At 39.2% G+C, this 23,734-nt stretch overlaps 1 protein-coding gene across 1 annotated transcript in view; it reads left to right on the top strand.

Moving 5' to 3' along the window:
- The window catches only part of KCNJ3 (potassium inwardly rectifying channel subfamily J member 3), a 174,674-nt gene extending 161,895 nt beyond the window's left edge, over positions 1-12,779 (top strand). Inside the window, exon 3 of the mRNA XM_020797094.3 lies at positions 4,234-12,779. Coding sequence (XP_020652753.1) covers positions 4,234-4,826 — 593 coding nt within the window. The 3' untranslated portion in view covers positions 4,827-12,779. The remainder of the gene's footprint in view (positions 1-4,233) is intronic.
- Positions 12,780-23,734: the final 10,955 nt, after the last annotated feature.

Here is a 23,734-nt window from a genome sequence, read left to right as displayed (position 1 = left end):
TAATCCGTTCCAGGATTAACGTCGCTATCCGGATTCTTCACTATGGGAAAACCCATAGGAACGCATTAAACTCCGGTAAGCGAAGAATCCCGATCTGGCCGCCATTTTCGCCACCTCGATAAGCGAGGCGCAAAAATGCTGCGGGTGGCCATTTTCCCCCAGCTGGGCGGCGCTTGCTTTGGCTGTGGATGCCTCCCGCAGGTTGCGCCGCCCAGCTGGGGGGAGAAGGTTCAGAGCCCCCGCGGTGGACGCTTCCCCGGAGGTTGCTCTGAAGCCAGGCTTCAGAGCAACCTCCGGCGAAGCGTCCACTGTGGGCGCCCTGAACCTTCGCCCCCTTCTCCCCCCAGCTGGGCAGGGCTTGCCTCCGAGCACCGGCAGTGGACGCTTTCCCGGAGGTTGCTCTGAAGGCTGCGCCTCCCAGCTGGGCTGCGCTGCCTTCAGAGCAACCTCAGCCTCCACCGGCGCCACTCGGAAGCAAGCCCCGCCTAGTTGCGGGGTTTGCCTCCGAGCACCGGCGGTGGATGCTTTCCTGGAGGTTGCTCTGAAGGCTGCCATCGGTATGCGATCGCTTTTGCGATCGCAAAATCCGCATCGGTATGCGGATTCGTCGTTAAACGGTGCACTCGTTATACGAGGCACCACTGTACTATGATTTATTCTATGTATTTATCTTTGTATAATTGGGTCTATGACTGCATAATAAAACTTTACTTACTTTACAAATGAAATAAATTTTGTGTGTATTAAGAATATAGTATTGTCTTAGTATAGGCTTAGAAAATACCAACATATCTCTCCCACCCTGGCCTCCTTACACTGGCTACCTGTTCTCTTCCGTACCAGTTTCAAGGTGGTGGTACTAACCTATAAGACCTTAAACGGTTTGGGACCTCGATATCTGGCTGAGCGCCTCCTTCCAGTTAGGTCTGCCCGTCCTATAAGATCGTCAAAGGCAGGGCAGCTGTGAGTTCTGACCCAGAGAGAGGCCCGGAACACAACCACTAGAAATTGGGCCTTCTCAGCGATAACACTACAATTATGGAACTCTCTTTTGCCCGAAGTCCGCCTTGCCCATTCACTGGGCACATTCGAAAACTTACTAAAAACCTGGCTATCCCTGGATAAACTATACTCTGATACGATAGTGTCCAATAATATAAATTCTATCATACTGCCCTGCTCCATGTTTTTATTTTCTTATATGCTTTTAATTGTATTTATTGTATTATAATTTTTCCTCGCTTTACTTTATGATTTTTTTTATTTTCACCCCTATGTATCAACATCACTATTTGCTATTTTTTTACTCTGTTGTTTTTTGTTGCAAACCGCCCAGAGTGGCCTAGGCTGCCAGATGGGCGTTATATAAACCAAATACAGTGGTGCCTCGCTTAACGAGCGCACCGTATAACGATTAAATCGCATAGCGATCCGTTTTTTCGGATCGCTAATGCGATCGCACAACATTTTTCCCATAGGGAAAAATTCGCTTTGCGAAGACCGGTAAGCGTTTCGCTTACCGATCTTCGCAAAACGACCCCCGTCGATCAGCTGTTTGGCGGCCAAAATGGCCGCCGGAAGCCGGGAAATGGCCTAAAATGGCCGCCCGCAGCGTTTTCGCGCCCTCGTTAAGCGAGGCGAGGGCGCGAAAATGGCTGCCGGCCATTACGAAGCTTTGTTAAACGGTGAGTATTTGGCCCATTTGGAACTTTGGGCTTTTCTGTACCGTTTAACGATGCTTCAGCATAGCGAAGGTTAATCCGGAACGGATTAACCTCGCTATGCGAGGCACCACTGTAAATGAATGTCTGGGGATAGATTTTGTGATTTTCTCGTGAAGTCCTTGTGTATTTATCTTAGAATTATTTGTACTTACAGGAACGCAAGTACATACTGTAATGTTGCAACAGTTGACCCCTTCTTTTGGTTTATATCAAATATTTTCAAACCGTGAGGCAGGTATCTGATTATATTTGTTGAACAACAGGTGTTACGTGAAAAGGAAATGTAGGGTAGAGTGATGAACACGATAAAAGAAAACTAGGTGAAATATAACAGGGAGAGAAGTTTGTTTTGAGACAAAAGAAAGGCATGGCCAGTCTTTCTTCCTGTAACATGTAACCCACTCAGTTCTGTAGCACATTGTTTTAGTACTGTATGTTTTGCCTTGCCTAATATAATGAGCATGATTGTAAGAAAGGCAGATAAGCATGCAGACTTTTCAATACAAAACTGCAAATTATATCCCCAGATTCCTTTGTGCTGTTTTGTTCTCAACAGTTGTACATGACACATGTTTTGTGTGCAACAACTACAGGAATCACTTTGAGTAAAGTCTCACAATAGAGGCATTGTGAAAGGCAGCTACTTATTTATATCCTATTTTTATCCCACCATTCATTCTAAGATTTTTCAAATGGCATACATCTCTCTCCCCCCCCCCTTTTTTGTTTTGTTTAATTCTCTAGTATTCCTGGAGTAGGTCAGACCAGAAAACTGAGACTAATTCAAGTCAATTTCATGACTGAGGTGAAATTTGAACCTGAGTCTGTCCATTAAAACAAAGCCATGCAGTGCTGCATTAGACTACAAAGGTTTCCATATCAATTAAATCAGAAGTGTGATTGTTGTAACTTTGAACATTTCTTAGTTGTGGACAAGAATAATCAGTATCTATATCATAAAGAGGAAAGGTCCCTGTCTATACCAGAAATTGCTACATAGCAGCTGCAGAATGTGGCCCACAGCCAATCTTCCTTCTCGGTTGCTATGGAACACAAGCAGCAAGATGATATATTTTTTGATTTATCTAAAATATTGATAGCCTACCGTTCTTTCCAACAATATGCCTCAAAAGCAATTTGTGATAAACCAAACAAGCGTACTATGCTTTGTTTCTCAAAAAGTAATGGGGACTGTATCAACTGGAACAAGGAGGATAAAAATAAGTGCAAAATAAGTGACTAAACTGGAAATAGGAACTGAGAAGTCCCCAGCTTCATCTCTGTCTTTAACTATCAGTACATGGAGAATCTATGTAGGGAGCAGTGCCCAAAATAGGCAGGTCACTAGACTGAAGATGGCTGTGTACCAGCTGGATCCAACAGCACCTCATTCCCTAGATAAGAGCTTTGAGATGTCACAGCTGATTCAAAGGGAATAGAGGCACAGGATTGAAAAACTGAGTAAATCTGCTGTTCTAAACTTCCCCCTTCCTTAGGATTGCTTTGGCTGATATTAATTGCCATTTAGCTTTCCATTTAAGTTTCAGAACTTTGTTACTGACAAGTGACTATTGATGTTGTGTTATGGAAAGTGGAGTTAATGACGATTGAAATAATTATTTATTATTTTTATGTATTTCTGGGGTTGCTTGTTTATCTACTATATTGGTAGTAATGTAAGAAATAAGCAGCCTCAATGAAAAAGGGTGTTTCAACATATTAAAACACAACATCAAATAAATGGTCAACTAATGTTCATTTGGGGGGGGGGGTGGCTTCTCTAGAAGTTACCATCAGCAACAGAAAAAAAAAATAAATTGGTGTTGTGCAAATACAGTAACTTGAAGCACTTTAAAAAAACTTTTTTTGGCACCCAAAACTTGCATTTTGCAGAAGAAAAGGAATTTGTAATGATTCAAAAGGATTTCTGATGCAAATTAAGGATCAAAGAGGGAAAGAACATTTAACACATTTCCATAACATGTTTTTATATGTTACAGTAAATTAACCAGTCATTAAGTGTGATGTTTCTGGAGTTCTAATCAAAGCATGGATCTTCTCTCTCCCCTTTATGTAATAATTCGTAATTTGATCATTTGTGTTACCTGGAACAGCACTGCTGATTTCAGCACATTACTACATGCTGCATAGTGCTTGAGAATGGTGTAGTAAGCACTAACATCTACCAGTGTGTGTTAAAAATAAATTCATTTCATAATAATGATGATTTCTCCTAAATTTCTTCTAGAGGAAAAACTGGAAATGTCTAAACCATATGGTTGATCCTCACAACAAAGTGCTCTACACATTACAGCAGAGAAATAGCACAACTGTTGTGTGAAAACTGCTTTCAGGTGGTCTTTGTAACAAGTGAAGCATTGCCAGTTTTCATTGACATAGATTAAATTTGAATCTGTACATGCTTTGGACCAAGGAAGAAAAAAAAAGAAAGATTTTATTTCAAAGTTATTTATGAAGTTTTTCTTCATTTTTGTTGTTTTTACTATAGGGATGACCTGTCAAGCCCGAACATCCTATACAGAAGATGAAGTTCTCTGGGGTCATCGTTTTTTCCCTGTCATTTCCTTAGAGGAAGGATTCTTCAAAGTAGACTATTCCCAGTTCCATGCAACATTTGAAGTCCCTACTCCACCCCACAGTGTGAAAGAGCAGGAAGAAATGCTGCTTATGTCCTCCCCTTTAATAGCACCAGCTGTAAGTAACAGTAAAGAAAGGAATAATTCTATGGAATGTCTAGACGGCTTAGATGACATTGGTACAAAGATACCCTCAAAGCTGCAGAAAATGACTGGAAGGGAAGACTTTCCTAAAAAACTTCTGAGAATGAGTTCTACCACTTCAGAAAAGGCCTACAGCATGGGGGACCTGCCTATGAAGCTTCAGCGAATAAGCTCTGTCCCCGGCAACTCAGAAGAGAAACTGGTATCTAAAACCACAAAGATGTTATCAGATCCTATGAGCCAGTCTATATCAGACTTGCCCCCCAAACTTCAGAGGTTGTCCGGAGGAGGAGGAGGAGGTAGAATGGAGGGGAACCTCCCCCCAAAACTGAGGAAAATGAATTCCGATCGATTTACATAACATGAACAAACTTTTAGGTATTATTTCAAGTATGAATTGTCATTCAATCTGATTTGGCCAGGAAAGGAAACATACTGCAAAATGTATTTGTTGACAAATGTTCCTTAGAACTACATGCACCCTGGAACAACATTCTGCCCCAACACAGAAGACATTGTTGAATTCTACAGTAAAACTGAAATTCAGCTTAGGGCCATATGAAAGCTAAGGAGCTAATACTAATCGGCATGTAGTATCACCACAAGCATGCAATAATAGTGTGCAAATTTTGCATATAGTTTTATGGCATGGTTCTTACTATATTTATACTGTATATACTTGGGGAAATGTAAATGGGGTGTTATTCTATATTTCTTAAGCATTAAGTATTAGGTAAAACATACAAGTGCGTTATTAACAGGGCAAATTATATATTTCTTTATAATGGACGCAGTCCAACCAGTGTTAGACATTTTAGGTGTGATCCAGTAGCCCTTGGAATTCTCTTCACTGGAGAAGTTTTCACCTACAAAATACCCCTCTTACCCAGGTAATAGCTCCCTTGCAAGTAAAGCTCCCTTGCAAGTAAAAAAAAAAAAAACCCAAACACACACATATATGCAGACGGGTTGGAGCCACAGAAAGAAACAAGTAGATTACCCCCTTCCTTAAAATTTAAGGAAGGGCTTAAATATTCTCTGTTTCAGCCAGTGGAATTTTTGGCTGAATCATTGGCTCAATCATGCCAGTTTTTTTTCCTTAATGTAAATTGCAGTGTTTTCTTCAAAAAGTTATTGTGCATGTTTTCTTTGGTAAATAAGGCTATAGGTATTAAAACAGCTGAACATCAACACACTTAGCCTTAAACAACTTCATTCTTTCTTTGCTTTGGCATCCTCCCCACACTACTCATTTCCTCTCCTTTTTCTTTTGCTGTATAGACCCTATATCTTTGCTTTATTAAAAACACTATCTCGGTATAACTTTTCCAACTACTGGTCCTTCATATTTTCATACACGCTCAGATCGATTTATATTCGGACACCTGAACTTCAGACAAAAGTCGCTGTGTAGGATCTGTAATTCTTTAAGAAATGTTTCTGTATAATTCATGAGGCCATGCCCAACATTTTCACCTTTTATACTTCTCCAGTATCTAGTGCCACAGAGTAAGAATTTCACAGGCTGTTGCAAAGCTCCTAGTCATCTGACAATACCTTGTGTTTTCTTTCTTGAGCACTACATTTCTATAATGGCTTGCAATTCTGTCACTTAGGATTCTTTCTCACATTGCAGACATCTTCTTGTGGCAATAATTGTCACTGTGGATGTGCCCAGGTCCTTGTCCAACATGGGAAGGCAAATAAAAGGTGTCTATGTGTCATCACACCACATCACCAGAAATATTGCAGCTTTAGTGCCTTTTCTAGAATGTCCTTGCACATACAGTAGCTGGTACAGTTTTAAGGAAACACCTTTGTGACTCAACCCTAACCCTCACATTACCTGTGAGATAAGTTCTCTTGTGAATAGTCAGGGCCCCCAACTGGCCAGAAGGGCTATGGTTCATATACAGAACAGCCATTGGTGTTGCTGCACCAGCATGTGCTACTTGTCCTTGCTTCTGCATGCCCATGGAGCAACCAGGAGGATGTTGAAGGGTCACATCAGCTTTGCACATGAACCCTATTCTAATGAAAAGCCAAGTGAGTTCTTGGCAAGACTAAAGCTACATAGCCAGCCTCATTTTCAGGGGTTACAGTTGCTATGTAATTGTACTTGTTACAAAATTTTCATGAAGGGAAAACTGCCTTTGTGGGCAGCCAGAAGCCACCACAGCAGAGTCAGAGATGAGATGTCTGTATAGGCTTTTTCATACCCAGATGTACTTTCTAGAATTTCCAAAGAAATTCAGTGGAGGGAGGGGGAATGCCAAGATATAGAAAGGCTGATTTTGCCATTCCCTAATTAAGAGTAAATTAACTATACTATAAAAGTACAAACTTCTAGTGGGGTTTTTTGGGTGTATGTGTGCTGTTTTTGAGGGAAGGATTAGAAATCTTAGCAATAGCATACAGTACTCTTAATGCAGAGCTCTTGCATGATCCCTTTCATCAAATTTATGTAACTTTAAACTAGTACAGTAGGTCCCCCATATCTGTGGCTTCAGTTATCCACAGTTTAGCCAGGCCTATATACAACATACTAGAGGGTCGGCATTGTGACCTTTGCTCTGCCTCCTTTTATGCTGTATATAGAGTTCTCTACCCATCCATAGTTTCAGGCATTCACAGGAGATCATGGAATGGATCCCCCTCAGATATGGGGGTCCTACTGTAATCCTTTTTGGAAAGTCACTTTGAAATCATATAATCCAATTCTTACCTCCTAGCACCAGGACATGAGCCATATGCCTGATAATACCATTACTAATTACCATACCAGCTCCCACGAAAAGGAGCCTCTAATACTTCCATTTGTGGTGTGCTGCACACAGAAGTTATGAAGAATCAAAGTAAATCATGCCAGAGATCCCTATAGAACAAGCAAAATGTTTAATATAAAACCTGATTTAGTTGTGGACCCTGTACCTACGTGTTCAAGAAAAAAAATAAGTGAATGCAGCTAAATGGATTTGTGCATGTACGCGCGCGCGCGCGCACACACACACAATATGTGTGTATCAGTTTAAATATGTTTTCTCCATGCAAGTGCTACATGCAGGTAAAATATGTTTCCTAGAAAAAGGGGAAATAACCCTCTGTCGCCTGTGAATCCCCACATCAAAAATATTAATATTAACATGAAACCTTGAACCAGGATCCCAGGGGATATTCAAGAGTTTCTTTGTTCCCTGAAATCTTTTGATCCAACCCACCCAACCTGTCCTGTCCACTCAGCAGGAGTTCTCTGGGCCATGATCAGAGTTTTTTTCTTGAAATCTCCCTCTGTTTGTAATAATGTTTATTGAAGGGAGGAGACAGAGAAGCCCAAGGCTGCCTAAGACTAAGTGTGATTCTTTGGAACTAAACCTTGATTCTCTTGTCATGGAACAGAGCCAATAGAAAACAGCACAAATTCAAACTCCAGTTACGTTTCTCAATGTAAGTATTTGGAAATACATTTGAGCTGCAAAGGTTTGGGTTGGCTTTTAAATTTGACCTTGAAGAATACATAAGTTATGAGAGAAGTGATAACAAATATCAGTGTGCCAGGATCTTTGCTCTTTGTTGGTGACTTTTTAATCATGAGAAATCTAACAACATCTATAACCTGGAGTGTTAAAAAAAAAGGAGGCCACATTACTCTAATCTAGTTTTCTATCATCATGTGCAGGTAGGGGATATTTAAGCCTCTTCCAAACTATTAAGAAAAGCACCTACATTAGGGGAAGTATTGATTTGATTTCTTCTTTATCAAATATGTTCCCTTGAACTGAGCCCAGGTATAAAAAATATTTGAAAACAGTCTCTCATCTGGGCAAAAGCTTTTGTCCTGATTATTCTTGCTCCTGAATGGAACATGTCCGTATATACTTAATATATGTAAGGTCTAATGAGGGCTGATTCCACTTCAAGAATGTGAGTAGCTACATACAGTATCTCATCAGCTGGTGATATAAATGTGAAATTGTAAATTGCCCCCAATGAAAGTAGTCGTTCGGCTCAACAAATTCTTCAAGGCATAAACTTTCCCTTTTCTGACCTCTTGCTGCAGCTCCCCTTGCCCCTTGAAAGGCTGGGAAGAATGGGATGTAAATCATTGAGAGGGACTTTAGACCAAATAGGGAACTGACAGTAAGATGGAACTAATGCTCATGATTGTTCCATCGAGCCCAAGCTATTGTAACAAGTAGTGCATGATTACTTTGAGATATTTGTTTCATGTGTGCTAGTTATTTCCAGATATTACTGTCATCATGCAGATGTGAACTCACTCGGAGTGATAAAAAGAGATTATTGGCAGCAATGTTGTTTTGATGCATATGATTAAATCATTCTTTTTTCTGTTCTTTCAGTAAAAATAGTTGTACAGTATATAGCAGTTATTTTGTGGAACATACAAGATGGGGTTAATTATTAAACCAAATAATCACACATTTTAGACTCTGTGTAAAGCACATTAATTTATTTCAAAGTTGTGTTGCTGGGGATTGGCTGGGAAAGATGGGGATAACATTAAACCACAGTGCAGACTAACGTAGGTTTACTTGAATATAAATACTACAGATTTCAATTTGAAGCTGCCCCAAGTAAACGTGCATAGTGTTGTACTATTCTACTCCTTTTATTCTAACACATGCATTTATTTAAATATACAGTAGTTTCATTAATCCATTGACTTTTTAAAGGGCTCTCAGCCAAACCAAAAATTGCTGTTTATAAATCGGAATAAATCTATGATGAAAGTAATGGCAGATCTCCCAATACCTGCAAATATTGAAACTTTTTTGTCCTGTTGACCAGAATCCTGTTCTGCTGGCGTAATGTAAAGTCATGCAGGTATAAATTATGCCTGGCAACAAAGAACTGCAATATCAGCCATGCATCCTGAACATGACCAATTGTGCCAATGTTCCAATGGAAATTCTTCATGGATAGCACTTCCACCTCAATTTGCACCTGCATAGTTGCGCAACTGGATATTGGCCATTATTAGAAATCAATAGTAGACTGTTCTGCGTTGCTTAAGGAATAATGTAAATCCAGGATACTGGAGAGAGCTTTTAAGATAATTGCACTGTATTTGTGTGGTTTTGAATTTTTATCTTTTCTAGTTTAAAATTTGTCCATTGAAGTGCATGATTTTAGACCAGATTTTTTAAATGCACAAAAGAAATGCAGGACATGGCTGGTGGACAAAAGTCTACTATGGTAACAGGCAAATGCAAATAATGTACCTTTTGTCACACCAAGGTGTTAGAGTCTCTTTAAAAATTTGTTTGATCTTTTCTTCCATATACTGTACACTTCTCGAAAAACCTGCCATGTAATTTCTGTTAGAGGATATTGTCTCTCTAATTAAATATGGAGGCTGCATTTTTAAAAAAACTTTACCTGTCTCATAAGTTTGAAATGTTAAATTTATCCACATTTCCTTTGCTTGTTCTGCTGCATATTCATGTGTTAGAATCAGACTGCATAAGAATAATAACAGAGCCATCTGTTAAGTATGAAGTAATATTTGTGTGATGCACAAACAGGTAACATTGAAATTAGAATTTCCTTTCTGACATTTTTAAGGGTGCCTAATATAGTGAAAGAAAAATGAATTTCAATTCATTCAAAGGACATGAAATACTAAATTAATCCTCATGCACTTCATTGGGACAGTTTAATCCCCCAGATAAATTTTTTATTATACACAGACATGTGTCTGTAACATCAGTCATGGCTCAACTTGATCTCTTGGAGAGCTGTAAACAATATCTTCAGATTTCAGCCATCTTCCAATGTTCAGGCTTTGTTTTCTGTAAGGACAAGATGGCTGGAAGAAGAAGAAACAAGTACATTTGTAGACTTTAGCAAGTGGGATACTTTTCTTCACCAGCTAATATTTTTATTTATTTATTTATTCGATTTTTACCCCGCCCCTCTAGACAACGTCTACTCGTGGTGGCTTACATCAGTTAAAACTAGTTATAAAACATAAAATGCATTTATACTAATTAGTTCTAATATAATACGTAATACTAATATAACGTATTAAAACAAAGAAGAAGAAAAGGACTATGTTCACACACACACAAACACACACCTGATGATGATGATTCAAAAATACCTGACATAGTCAATCAAAATTATAAAATTATAAAAACATTGACTAGTGTTATTTAGAAGATAAAAGCTTTAACCAAAAACCCAAGTATCTGTTAAATATTGGCAACAGTATGTATGCTGTATTCCTAATATTGCTGGGGGTTTTTTTGTAGCTCTGGTGGTGTGATTTCTGAGATCTGCAACTGCTTGTAATACTGTGTGAAATTTCTTGATATTGTTCCCAAGGCCCTGATGACTACGGGGACCACTGAAGTGTGTTTTATCCATAAGTAAAATGTTTTGGTTGCCAAATGTCTACGTTTTGTTAGTTTTAGTAATTCTTTGTTTACAACTCTGGAATCCCCTGGAATTGCAGTGTCAATGATCCAGATATTTCTTTGTTCTATTTTTACTATGTCTGTTGCATTATGTTCAAGGTATCTATCAGTTTGGATCCGGAAATCCCGCAAGATCTTGGCTCCGTCATTTTCTGACAACTTCTGTACCTGAAGTTCCCATAGGTTTTTGGAGAATGGCAAGTTCTAATTTTTCGCATAATGACCAGTGCATTCATTTTGCCACTCTATCATGTCTAATTTTGTAATCTGCTTGTGCAATCTTTGGATATTCACAGATGAGACACATCTGTCAATTCCAAATTTCACTTCAATATCTTCACTAAATATTTGCGCCATGTTTAGCAGCGATTCTATCTCCGTGGAACTTTTTGCATATAGTTTTGAATATAAGAGATGAATGATTTTCCCTGCTTGTTCTGAAATATGGTAGCCCAATCCAGTTTTATTTAAAATTATTGATATGGGAATTAGTGAGATGTTAAACAGCAGTGATGACAAAGAATCCCCTTGAAATACTCCTCTTTTGATGCTAATTATTACTATTACTATTACTATTATTATTATTCAAAAATTCCAGACACAGTTAATAAAAATTATAAAAGCATTGACTGGTATTATTATTATTATTATTATTATTATTATTATTATTATTATTATTATTATTATTATTATTATTATTATTATTATTATTATTATTATTATTATTATTATTATTATTATTATTATTATTATTATTAATGTTGCAGTTAATTTTACTCCACTCTGAAATTCCACTTTCTGCAGTGGCACAATAGAGAAGCAACACAATCTAAACATCATCAAGCAAGAGAAACCTCACATGTCTGGCTGGCTGATTCTGATCATCTAATGACTGACATAATTCTGCTTCATAAGAAGCTTGGGCTGTTCCTTATAGAAAACATATACATATACAGAATATATATATACATATACAAAATATATATAAAAGCATGGGACTTTTCTTCTTCTATCTATATAATTGTAATTTTTTTGTCAAACTGTGAAGCAGAACTGACGTTCTCTAGCTTTTACTAGGTTGGTCCTATTTGATGGGAATCCAAATCTTTCCATATAGTCTTACCTTTAGAATTCATTGGGAGTAGGAAATGTCTCATAATATGTAATGTCTCATAATATATTCCCTTTTATTTTTTAAGGGTATTATTTCACTTCTATGCCACCTTGTATTTTCTGGTTCTGAGTGATTGATACTGGATTCTGCACATTCAAAACATCTTCAGACATATGACATTTTAAATTCCACCAATACATTGGAATTCTCCTTTGGACCAGACATTACACAATAATTCTACAATCCAAACAAATGTGTTTTTATCCTGGTGCATGAGGATTAAAATAGGTTTTCCCTCCCTCTGCCAAAATCCAGATTGTTTAGCCATTCCTATGGCACATGTGCACTGTGATATCTATTTGCTTTTAATCAAAATGTAAAGAGAAGTTCAAAACAATTTTCATCCTTTGTTTATATTTTAGAAATTCTTTTTATTTTTCATTTACCATTAGTCTAACATCCGTGTCAGTTTCATTATCTGTATTTTTGCCCAGCTCTAGTGCTTATTATGCTACTGAGCAAATTCTGGTTGACTGCACAGCAGGTCTGTGTTTTTGACTGCTGAATTTATGCTTGAATTATATTGTAAATTGTACATATTCAAATTAGAAACAGCTAATTGCATTTTCTGGCATGAAATCTAGAACTGTATAAATGTACAAGTATATTTGGATAATATAAAATTTAAAAACTCTTGTACTTATTAATACTGCAAGCTCAGTTTTATCTAAAGCTATATTAAACTTTTAAAAATGGATTTTTATTTCAGCGTTTGTCTAATTTATCTGTTTACCAATCTCTAATTTATCTCTTATTTTCCAAATTATTTAGATACTGTAGAAATCACCCTAGATTTTGCTATATGAAATATGCTTGTATAGTGTTTTTCCAATAAACAAAAAGGGTGTGCTTCCCAGTCTAAGGATGTTGTCAGAAATCCATTTCTTTACTATGGATTCCATGTGGCAGAAATTGCCACTAATTATACTTCTGTATTGTTCTATGATATTGTCTGCAACTTTTCTCACCTCCTTAAATGACTGTGTAAAAAAAAGTTACCACTTCCCATCAGAAAGAATGATAGTACAAACTGAGTTTTTGCTTTCACTTAGTACACAATGATTTAGCACTTTTAAATATGTCAGTCATGCAATAGTGACATCTAGAGATGGAAAACAAATATATCTAGAGATGGGGGTATTCGTATATGATGAACATAACAAGGGCCCAGCGCCCTGGGGCCGGACTGACCACTCACCTTCCGCTGTTGCTGCGGGCTCTGCACTCCCTTCCTATCGCTCCGGAGCTCACGGTCTGTGAGCCACTCTTCCTATACGAATACCTCCATCTCTCATTATTTCTTATGAACTATTGACCTACCGGTATTTAGGCATTTCTGATGTGAGTTGCCAGGACCCTTGCTTCTGGGAAGAGTGTGCACGCAGGTTCCTCTGCAGGTCTGCCCATGTGGGGAAATCTGTGACAGGAAAGGGCTAAGAGCTTCACTGCGTGCATGATCAAGGGGAGTGTGTAAGGATTTTAAATAAGAAATGAAAGAGGAAACAATTTATTGTTGGAATGATCACCTGTTGCTTCATACAGCATAGCACCATTGAACGTGCTGTTGTTAAGAACCAATCTACGTAATGTGTCAAGAGTTCCACTTCCAACAAGGGCACAATATAGAAGCAGCACAAACTAAACATCATCAAGCAAGAGAAACCCTACATGTCTGGTGGGCTAATCCTGACATAATTCTGCTTCATGTAGTTTGTGTGAGTGGGAGGGACTTTTCTGGGCTGAGGTTATTGTCTGTCCAGCACTAACCAATCATTCCTTCCAACCTTTGATTTCAAAGATAGCCCCACTATCTTTGAGGGTTTCTTTCCTTCTGTTTCCTTGGTCAGTGGCTGTTGTCCGTTTGCTGTTGAGTGCAGTAAAGAAAGCAGCATATATAAATCAGCAATTCCAGCAACTGTAAGTGAAGAAATGTTTTTATTCTTTCTCCTCCAAATATCTCGGAATGAGTTGCTGAGACTTTAGGTGCCAGTTAATGAGACTGGGGAACCTGTAGCTATTCTCTTCTGTAAGTCTCTTATTTCTACTGCATAGCAAAAGGAATTTTACCAGCAACTGAATGAACATTTACATCATGGAAAGGAAACCTTCAACCCATTATTAAAATCTAGTCCATTCTCCACCCCCCCAAGAATAATTAGTTATCTTTTTAGGCCAGTGCAGACTGTTAAAAGGATGTATGAAGAGTTTAAGTACTAATTTAAAATATGTATATATTTTGGTTCTGCAAGTAGTTTTCTCAAAAACACAGTGTAGATTGTGATGAATTAATACTGAACAATGACAAAATGCAGAAAAGGAATCCATAAGCAGCAAGGTCCCAACCAGAACTCTAAACTTTAATTATTTGGGGTGATAGAATGGATTATACTGTGGATTTCCAAAGAAATGGACACTGAAGCACAGCGGGGCAAAACGGCAGTTTTAAAGGGAACACAACATGTTTGGCAGTGAAATTGCACTGTATTTAATTGTATCCATTTTCTGAATAGCCTGACTGCAGAGTTTGATGTTTTTATGCTTCCATTGATATGATAAAGGGATAAATAGCAGAATTTTATCCCATGGGTTTGTTGTTGTGAATAATTGAATAATGGTTGGCTGACTTTTTCCCCATCAGTTGCAGTGATAATGACTATAATATGTCAGAGAGTCCAATTGCTATCACTGCCTGGATTCCAAAAGTATGACAGCTAAAAAAAAAAAAAAACTTGGACTTTTTTATTTTCAGATTAAGACATGGAAAGTAATACTTTCATAAGACCAATAAAATATGTAACTTTGTAGAGTCCGTCTTTATTTGGCTAAAATCTTGTTCATGCAGCTATGGCCACAGAGGGCTTAGGATGTCATCCGCAGGAGCAATTTTCGAAAACTGAACACTTTGTACTTCTATCTCATGGTTCTCACAGCTCTGCCATAACCCTCTCAATCTATAGAAGCTGTGGGAACTATGGGAAGGGAAAACGAACACTTCAATTGCCAAAAATCACTGGCAAAGTCATCCCAGTGGTGGTGATTTTTGGTAATTAAAGACTTCCTCCCTCTTGGCTTCCATATAATGAAGGGCATTACGTAGGAGCCATGGAAGCTGCAGGACAGAAGTAGGAAATGTGGGATTCTAAAGGTAATTCCTTGCTGATGACATCACCAACCTTTCACAGCCATAGTTGCACCAATGGGATTTCAGCTATTGTAGCAATCTAAACCACTGGGGATAAAATATGCGATCTGCCAAAATGAGTTTTTGATTTGACAAATTTACTTTTAAAGATTAATTTTCCTTCTGCCAAAAACAAGGTTTTTCATGTGCATATGCACTTGGTGCTACATTAAGAGAATATTAAAAACAGAGAATGGAAAAAAATTACTTCTTTGAACCTTGAGCTATGGCTGCCAGCGTCCATAATAGTCTGGCAATGGGACTCCCAAAAAGTATGTTTTCTCATTTCTTACAAATAGGGACAACTCCCTGGATTTCAAAACACCACCAACTCTGCAATGGGCAAAACACAATTCATGTCACTGGGCTGGGTGGAACTTGGAAACATCTAGGCACGGAGGAGGCATTTTGGTTCTTCAAACGCACCTTGCTGCTCAGGAGCTGACACCCTCATTGGCCCAGGCTAACACAACCTCTGCATTCAAGCTGGGAAGGGCCAGGCTCAAGGGGAGACCTGAGAGGGCCTGAACTGAGCCTTGAGAGAGACTTGCGCATCTAGCCAAGGTCAATTACATGGAACCAACAGCTGCCCTGGTCAGAAAGAGTCAACAGTGGTGCCTCTCTGAATCTGGCCTCTCAGAGCATGGATGGTAAAAGGAAGGAGAAAAGGCAGAAAAATACACCAACTCCCGCATCATGCCGCCCCTCAAAATATTTTGCCTGTTATTGTTACTTAGCTCCAGTTATATCTCATTCTTCATAAAAAAACAAACCAAGCCAACGTTATAAAAATGGCCAACAATAAATGCAGCAAATAAACATTCTCTACACCAGCAACTAACCAATTGTAAAGGGCCAAATAAACCCATGGGGCTTAGCTTTGATGTTAAAATGTTGATAAATTCTGAGTGAAGGGGTATTTCCACAACAGTTGGGGGGGGGGTTCCCAAATGTTGTACACCCCCAAATAGTGGAGCAAGGCAGGTTTCCCTTCCAAACTGGGAGAGCTTGGGCAGGCGGTACTTCCATCACTCACACCACAAATTGGCTCCCTCCTCTTCCTCCGTTACTCAGGTGGAGAAAAGGCAGCCACTATCTATCAAGAGAAATGTAGACAGCCCCCTGACAGATATGCTTTGATTCGGAATCCCGCTTTGAGCAGGGGGTTGGACATGATGGCCTTATAGGCCCCTTCCAGCTTCATGCTTCTGTGATTTTAGGAAGCATATCACAAGATCAGACTTAGACAAGGGAGGGATGAAATTGGTTAGCTTCACTTTATTCCATATTTTGTTATATGTGTAACCGCTTCAACAGTGCTACTCCTCGCATTGAAATGAACTCTGCTGCACTTGCTCCTGTGCAACAGAGAAGCCAGATAAAAGTAGCAGCAAACAGCCTGAATTCGCCATCAGAAACATAGCTGAATATATGCCAGTTCTTCTTCTTTTTCTTCCTCCTCCTCCTCCTCCTCTTCTGGTGAGGGGGAGTCATTATCTAAAGAAATAACAAAATAAAGTTGTTGCTCTTTTCTAATTTAGAGGGGAATCTGCACATGTTCTGCTTGTGTGTGCACTGATATTTTGCTTCTTACACTTCATGTATGTTTATTTCTCATCTTTGGGACAGGTACTAAACATCCATCTTTGTGCCACCAACATCTGGTTGAAAATTACATCCTGAAGAGTATTTTTAAAATTATTTTTAGAGAGCGAGGAACATAATTTTAATTTTAATTGCTGATTGTATCAACAAGCAAACCCTCCTGGGAATCTGATAATAAACATGAAAAACATTTGATTTATGTTGATAGAGTCATCTTGATTATTATTTTTCCCCTAAGCAGACTGCAGTATAGCAGCTTGAATATTTTATTTAGTAGATTATGCACAGATCTTTGGAGTAATATTTCAAGAGCTGTTTCATAGCAATCATCCTGTACTCAGCCGAGCTGTAAACAGATTAACAAAAACAGCATTGCACTCATCTTAAATAGTACTTAGACTCAACATTCAAGTTGTCAGAAGTGGATCAGCATTTTATCATTTTAATTCCATCTCCAGCAAAAATAAATAATCTTCAATCCTTAGCCAGCTTCCAGAAAATTGTAGAATCACTTTCTTATGGCCAGCGGGGGTTTTGGCTTGCAGAGCAGCTCCTGACCCACTCCTGTAGGGCAAACAGTCTTTGAAAATGAGTCATCCCAAAACTGGGAGTTCTACTGTATTTGAGCTGGCTAGGTCAGCAAATTAGAACAAGGCATTGGAAGTTCAGTTCCTGAGAAAAGAGTCAGTCTGTGAAGCCTTGGGCAAGCTGCATGGTTTTACAGTGGCCCCAGAAGAAGGAAATGGTAAACCATTTCTGAGTGCTCAGTACCTAGGAAACCCGGGGAAGGGCTGTCACAGGTCACAGTTGACCAGACAGCACACAGTATTGAAATAATATCCGTCAAGCCAAGTCAGACTGTAATAAATACTCAGACATTTTCTTTCATGGACTCTAAAGGGTGTATCGATGACACTGAGAGAAAGCATCAAAACTAAAATTAATTAAATAAATAAGGTCAACAGTGGCAAGAAAAGTTAAAAGATAGCACTGTTTCATCTGAAGCACCATTAACAAAACAAGAATGTATATTTTGGGTACTAAACATCTGGAGAGTTAAAGGTCCAGAACCACTGCTCTAGTCAGTCTCTGAGCCTGAACACTGGCTCAGGAATTCAAATGTCACCTCTAGAACTAGATGGAGAAAGGGGGGAGTATATTGTGTATTATCACTATCCTATCATTCAGTAGTTTCATCTTGAAGAGCACGAAAGATGACACAGGCCCTTGTGACAGATCGTATGCCAGTGGCTACAGGGTGTCGTGGCAGTTTTCTTTCTCTGCCTGTTGAAATGAGCCATTGGAAATGACCAGAACAAGGGTGAATCAGTGACTCTCAGACCTCTGGAGCTTATCGGATTTTCACCTTGCAACTTGCTCTGATCTAGATCCATTATCTGCTCACCAGGTATTTTGTTTACATGGAAATTCATATCTATTTCCATGCCTCTTTTAAATAAAGTGTATTAAAATGTTTTTATAGCTCAGTAGTCTAGGGTTGTGGAGCCAGAGGTTGGGAGTTTGATTCCCCACTGGGCCTCCTGAGAGTAGAGCCAGCCTGTGTGGCCTTGGGCAAGCTGCACAGTCCCAGGATGTCCCCAGAAGAAGGGAAGGGTGAATACTTCTGAATACTTATCACACGCTATAAATGTTACTACCTCTCCAAAGCCACTTGGAAACCTGGTTAGCACACTAGCAGATTAATTTTCCACACGATGAGTTCTCTGGTGGTGCTTAGTCCAACCCTGTAAATTAACATTTCACAAGTGACCGCTTGTGCATACCGCTAATCCAAATTTCCCTATCGCTCACCACAGTCAATATACAGAAGAGGTCTGCCATCCTCGGGCCTGATCCAAATGTTGATAGGTGCAACTGGACTGACAGGAGGGGACAGGCACATCCCATCGCAGATGATGCTGTGGCATGGGAAAGTGGGGGAACCCTTGAAAGTGGAAGAGGGATGGTCTGCTAACTGAAGGGACATCCTGGATCTGACCCATTGGTTTTTAATCAGAGCTGAGTCCCAGAGTTCCATGGGAGTTACTCCCAGGTAAATGGGAATAGGATTGTAACCTTTCTTCCTCAAGGTCATGTTATAACCAATTACTCATATGGACATTTTAAATACCTGCTTTCCAGCTTCTAAGTTTCTTTGAGCAAGGTATTAATACTTAGCTGTCAATTCCTTCTTTGGGTGAGATTTTCTAGGGGGATAGAAGAGAGAGACTACTCACTGCCGATTTCCGTGAGCTATAAATTTTGCTTCTTTAAAACAGAAAAAAAACCAAAAGAAAAGAAAAAAGAGCTTTGAAGTTATATTGCCTTGAGACTGATTAAAACTATGATAGGAACATTTTTTAAAAAAATGAGAAACCAGAGCATTTGAACACTCTGGCAGATGCTGTTATCACATTAGTACAGTAACATCTGTGGTAAGCTCTAAACTTAATTGAGCAAAGAACAAACGTCTTTGGTTTGAGCTTGGCGAGCATGATTACTTTTATTCTGTATTTTACTGTTCTGACCTGAGTGAGTAAAGGTGCATTTTATCCTAACATGCAAGTGCCATTTGGGACACATCATATTACTCTAGATCAGTGGTTCCCAACCTTGGGTTATTCAGATATTCTTGAACTAAAACTCCCAGAAGCTTTCAACACTTGCTGTGCTGTCCAGGATTTCTGGGAGTTGTAGTCCAAGAACATCTGGGGACCCAAGGTTGGGAACCACTGCTCTAGATAATGGGTGGGATTGAGATTTAATCAGGTTACATTAAGAATAGACCCCTAAAATCTATGGGACAAGTGGTACTCGTGGACCACCTTAAGACTTACTCATTTCAGCATGGCAGTAATGATTAATTCTTTTCTTCCATTAAACCAGTGGTTCGCAAACTTTGGTGATCCAAATGTTCTTGAAATGTATTTTCCAGAAGCCTAGACTACCAGATGTACTGGCCAGGGTTTCTAGGAGTTGCAATCCAAGAACAGCTGGATTACTCATGGTTGGGAGTCACTGCATTATGCTAATAAAGTGTATTGACTATAAAGCTGCCCCTTATTAACTGAACAATTCCATGGCAGTAAGTTCCATTGTACTGGGTGGAACTTCTTTCTGTGGCACTTTGAGCAGAAATTGAGGGGATGCAGAAGGCTGTAGGAGGGAGGGCAAATCTCACCTGCCAGTGGTGTTAGTCCCATTAGTGAGGTACATAAAATGTTTCGCTCGGGCATTCTCATTACACACCTGGTGACATGCTGGTGGCAAGGAAGAAGAGCTTATCACTTCTGAGTACTTTAAATAGAGAAAACCCAGAAATGTTGCTGTAATTTGCAATCAACTTGAAGGCACAGAGTTATTAATTAATGAGTCAGGACAGGAGTGTACTGGAACATATTTTTTTAGGACAACTGCAAAAAAGGTCAACCTAATAAGCCTGGCTTTAACTAAGATTCACATTGTTCCATGAAGGAAGGAGAGTTGAATATGAATGGTTCAAAACAGAAGTGGGAAAAGAGAATTATGTTTGTTTTGTTGAGACATTGCAATGTGTCTTCCTCCTCAGGATTTGTGTGAATGCTAAACTGTTCTTCCTTGCCACCAGCATGTCACCCAACCTGTAATGATGCTGGTTGAACTCAGCATTCCACTCTTTATGCACCATTGGGGATGATTTAATATATTCCATTATAGTTCAGCTCTAGATTTGAGATATCTGAAGCTGAAATATTGCTTTCTAATGTTTGTTTGTCTGCTTTCGTCAATCTCTGCTTGGTGTACCTTAGCTCAGCTCAAGATGCCATTTCCCTTCTTCAAACTACACATGAAGATTACCCTGCAGAAATATGTTTACCCATCCTCTATTTGATGAGATATATCTACATCATTTAAATGACATATACTGAGCAACGGGCATATGATGCAATTGTTCTGATGTATTTTCCATGATCTCTGATTGTGAACCCCTTCAGGGATTGCTGCCTTGTTGTGGCGAAGGGGCTTGAGTTTGTCAGAGAAGCTATGGGCTATGCTGTGCAGGGACACCCAAGATGGACAGGTCATAGTGGAAAGTTCTGACTAAACACAATCCACCTGGAGCAGGAACTGGCAAGCCACTCCAGTATCTTTGCCAAGAAAACTCCATGGACAGAAACAAAAGGCTAAAATATATGATGCTGGAAGATAAGCCCCTCAGGTCATAAGGTGTTCAACATGCTACTGAGGAAGAGTGGAAAACAAGTACAAGTAGCTCCAGAGCTAATGAAGTGGTTGGGCCAAAGCCAAAAGGTCGCTCAGCTGCAGATGCACCTGGAAGTGAAAGGAAAGTCCGATGCTGCAAAGAAAAATATTGCATAGGAACCTGGAATGTAAAATCTATGAGCCTTGGTAAGCTGGATGTGGTCAAACAGGAGATGGCAAGAATAAACATTGACATCCTGGGCGTTAGTGAACTAAAATGGATGGGAATGGGTGAATTCAATTCAGTACTATTGTGGGCAAGAATCCCGTAGAAGGAATGGAGTAGCCCTCATAGTCAATAAAAGAGTGGGAAAAGCTGTAATGGGATACAATCTCAAAAATGATAGAATGATGTCAATACGAATCCAAGGCAGACCATTCAACATCACAATAATCCAAGTTTATGCACCAACCACCGATGTGAAGAGGCTGAAATTGACCAATTTTATGAAGACTTACAGCACCTTCTAGAACTGACACCAAAGAAAGATGTTCTTGTCATTATAGGGGTTTGGAATGCTAAAGTAGTGAGTCAAGAGATAAAAGGAACCAGAGATCTGTTCAAGAAAATTGGAGCTATTAAAGCAGACCTGGGCAAAGTGCGGCCTGAGGGCCACATACGGCCTGTGAGCTGCTCCTATCTGGCCCGCGGACAGTTTTGAACATCAAAACCATTTATAGCTTTTTGTCTAAAGTTGATCAGTTGCTTATCTTTAACATACTGCAAAAAAACTCTTTAGTAGTTGTGAAGATTAACAAGTTTAAAATAAAAACAATTGCTGTTTTATTTTTAAGTAAAGTTGGTCCGGCCCCCGAACACCATTCAGATTTTGCAAACCAACATCTCGTGTTAGGTTGTTCTCTCTTCCTATTGCCTCACCACACCAGCAATATTGCTTTTTCCAGTAAGTTCTGCTCAGGTCTGTGGATTCCTTTGTTGAGTCAACCCATCTCATGTTACGTCTTCCTCTTTTTCTATTGCCCAACCCTCCACACACAACTTTCACTACCATTCACAAAGCGATACCAAGCAAAGAAAAACCCCCAAAGCTAACTCCTTTTTTTTCATTGGTTAGCTACTTTACCCTAACACGAAGCAATTGTCAGGGCTGTTTTTCAACAAGTTCTCTAGGTATCAAAATACCTAGAAGAAATGGTAGTGAGCACAAGATGGCCTCAACTGATGATGTGAGTGTCATCAGCATTCAGGCTGCCCTTTGCTATGTAACGTTTGACATCCTTTTTCCTGCAGCAATATCAGTCCATTTCCTGATGTTTCGAATCATGGATACAGGAGGACAATATTCCACCTTAAGAAACAAGAGTTTTTTTTTAACAATTAAAAGAAGATAGTGGTATTGTCTAAGTCAATATCTGTAGGTTCAAATACAGCAACCAAACTTTATAAAAATATAAAATATTTAAAACCATGACAGATACACTTTCAGCAACTGTCTTATTGAAAATCCACAGTCATAATATGATGTGTTGTTCTATAGTTATTGGATGATTGCTATGGATGTGCATGTGCACAGAGAGAAAAAAATCAATATTTCTTTCATTTTGAGTCCTTTTAGTGAGTGCCTCTTTCATTTCTGTGTCTTTTATACATCATTCTGTCCATTTTCCATGAAAGGAAAGGCTTCCTTCAGGTTTCCCATTTGTGTTTTTCCATTCATTTTTTCCAAAAGCCTTAAAAGAACCCTTAAAAACTGCCTCCCAAAAAAAACCAGAGGCAAGGCATTAGAGAATCAGTCTGTTCTCAAAGCAAGTACCCGCCCAGATTAGTGTGTTTTCTTTTAATTTCTAAGTCCAGAAGATTAAACAACAACGATCATGCAACTATGTCAGGCCTGGGCTATCGACTCTCTTGGCCAAGCTGCAGCACTGTCAAGCCTATTGCAGCATCAGACGAAAGCCAGCTCTAGTTGTATACAAAAACCTCCACACCATGACACTAAAGCAGAGAAAGCATTTCTCAGTGCCCCCTCTCCCAGTGCATACAACCACCAGACACCACACAAAGAAACTCCTTCTGCCACCTTTAGCCCTAGTTACAGGAAGAAAGAAGAAAACCCACCAATTCAAAAAGGAGTAAAGCACCCAAAAATTTGAAAAGAGAAAGCAACAGTATGAGTTTAGTACTATCCACCCAGAACAACAGATGCTCTGTGCCTAAGCAATGAAGTCCATATTCCAGTCCAGATGCATCCCCACACACAGATGTAAACCCACAAAATAGACACCTTTAATTGTATAATTACATAATAAACTAACCAAATAATTTTTTTACAAAAATTAATCAAACAGGGAAAGCACCCTTTAAATACTATAAAAAAAACAAAACCAAAAACCACATACATAGCCCTTTCTCCAAAAAACCAAGAAAAGCAAGCAATATTGGGCAACAAATGCCACTCTCCCACCAACAAAAACTATTAGACCCTATCGTTTGAGGTCTTCTCTTCTTTGAGCCCAGCAGGCAGAAGCAGGCAGGTGATGCTACTGCAAATAATCCAAAGAAGGGGGGTGGAGGAATACCCCAAAAATATCAAGAAAAAGGGCTGAAAGCTATACCTGTGGCCTCTCCGTTAGCAAGAATAGTGACATTATTTGCCACCTCCTACTGG

The sequence above is a fragment of the Pogona vitticeps genome, chromosome 1, assembly GCF_051106095.1.
Source record: "Pogona vitticeps strain Pit_001003342236 chromosome 1, PviZW2.1, whole genome shotgun sequence".
NCBI classification, from domain to species: domain Eukaryota; kingdom Metazoa; phylum Chordata; class Lepidosauria; order Squamata; family Agamidae; genus Pogona; species Pogona vitticeps.
This window is presented reverse-complemented; position numbering and strand designations above follow the sequence as displayed.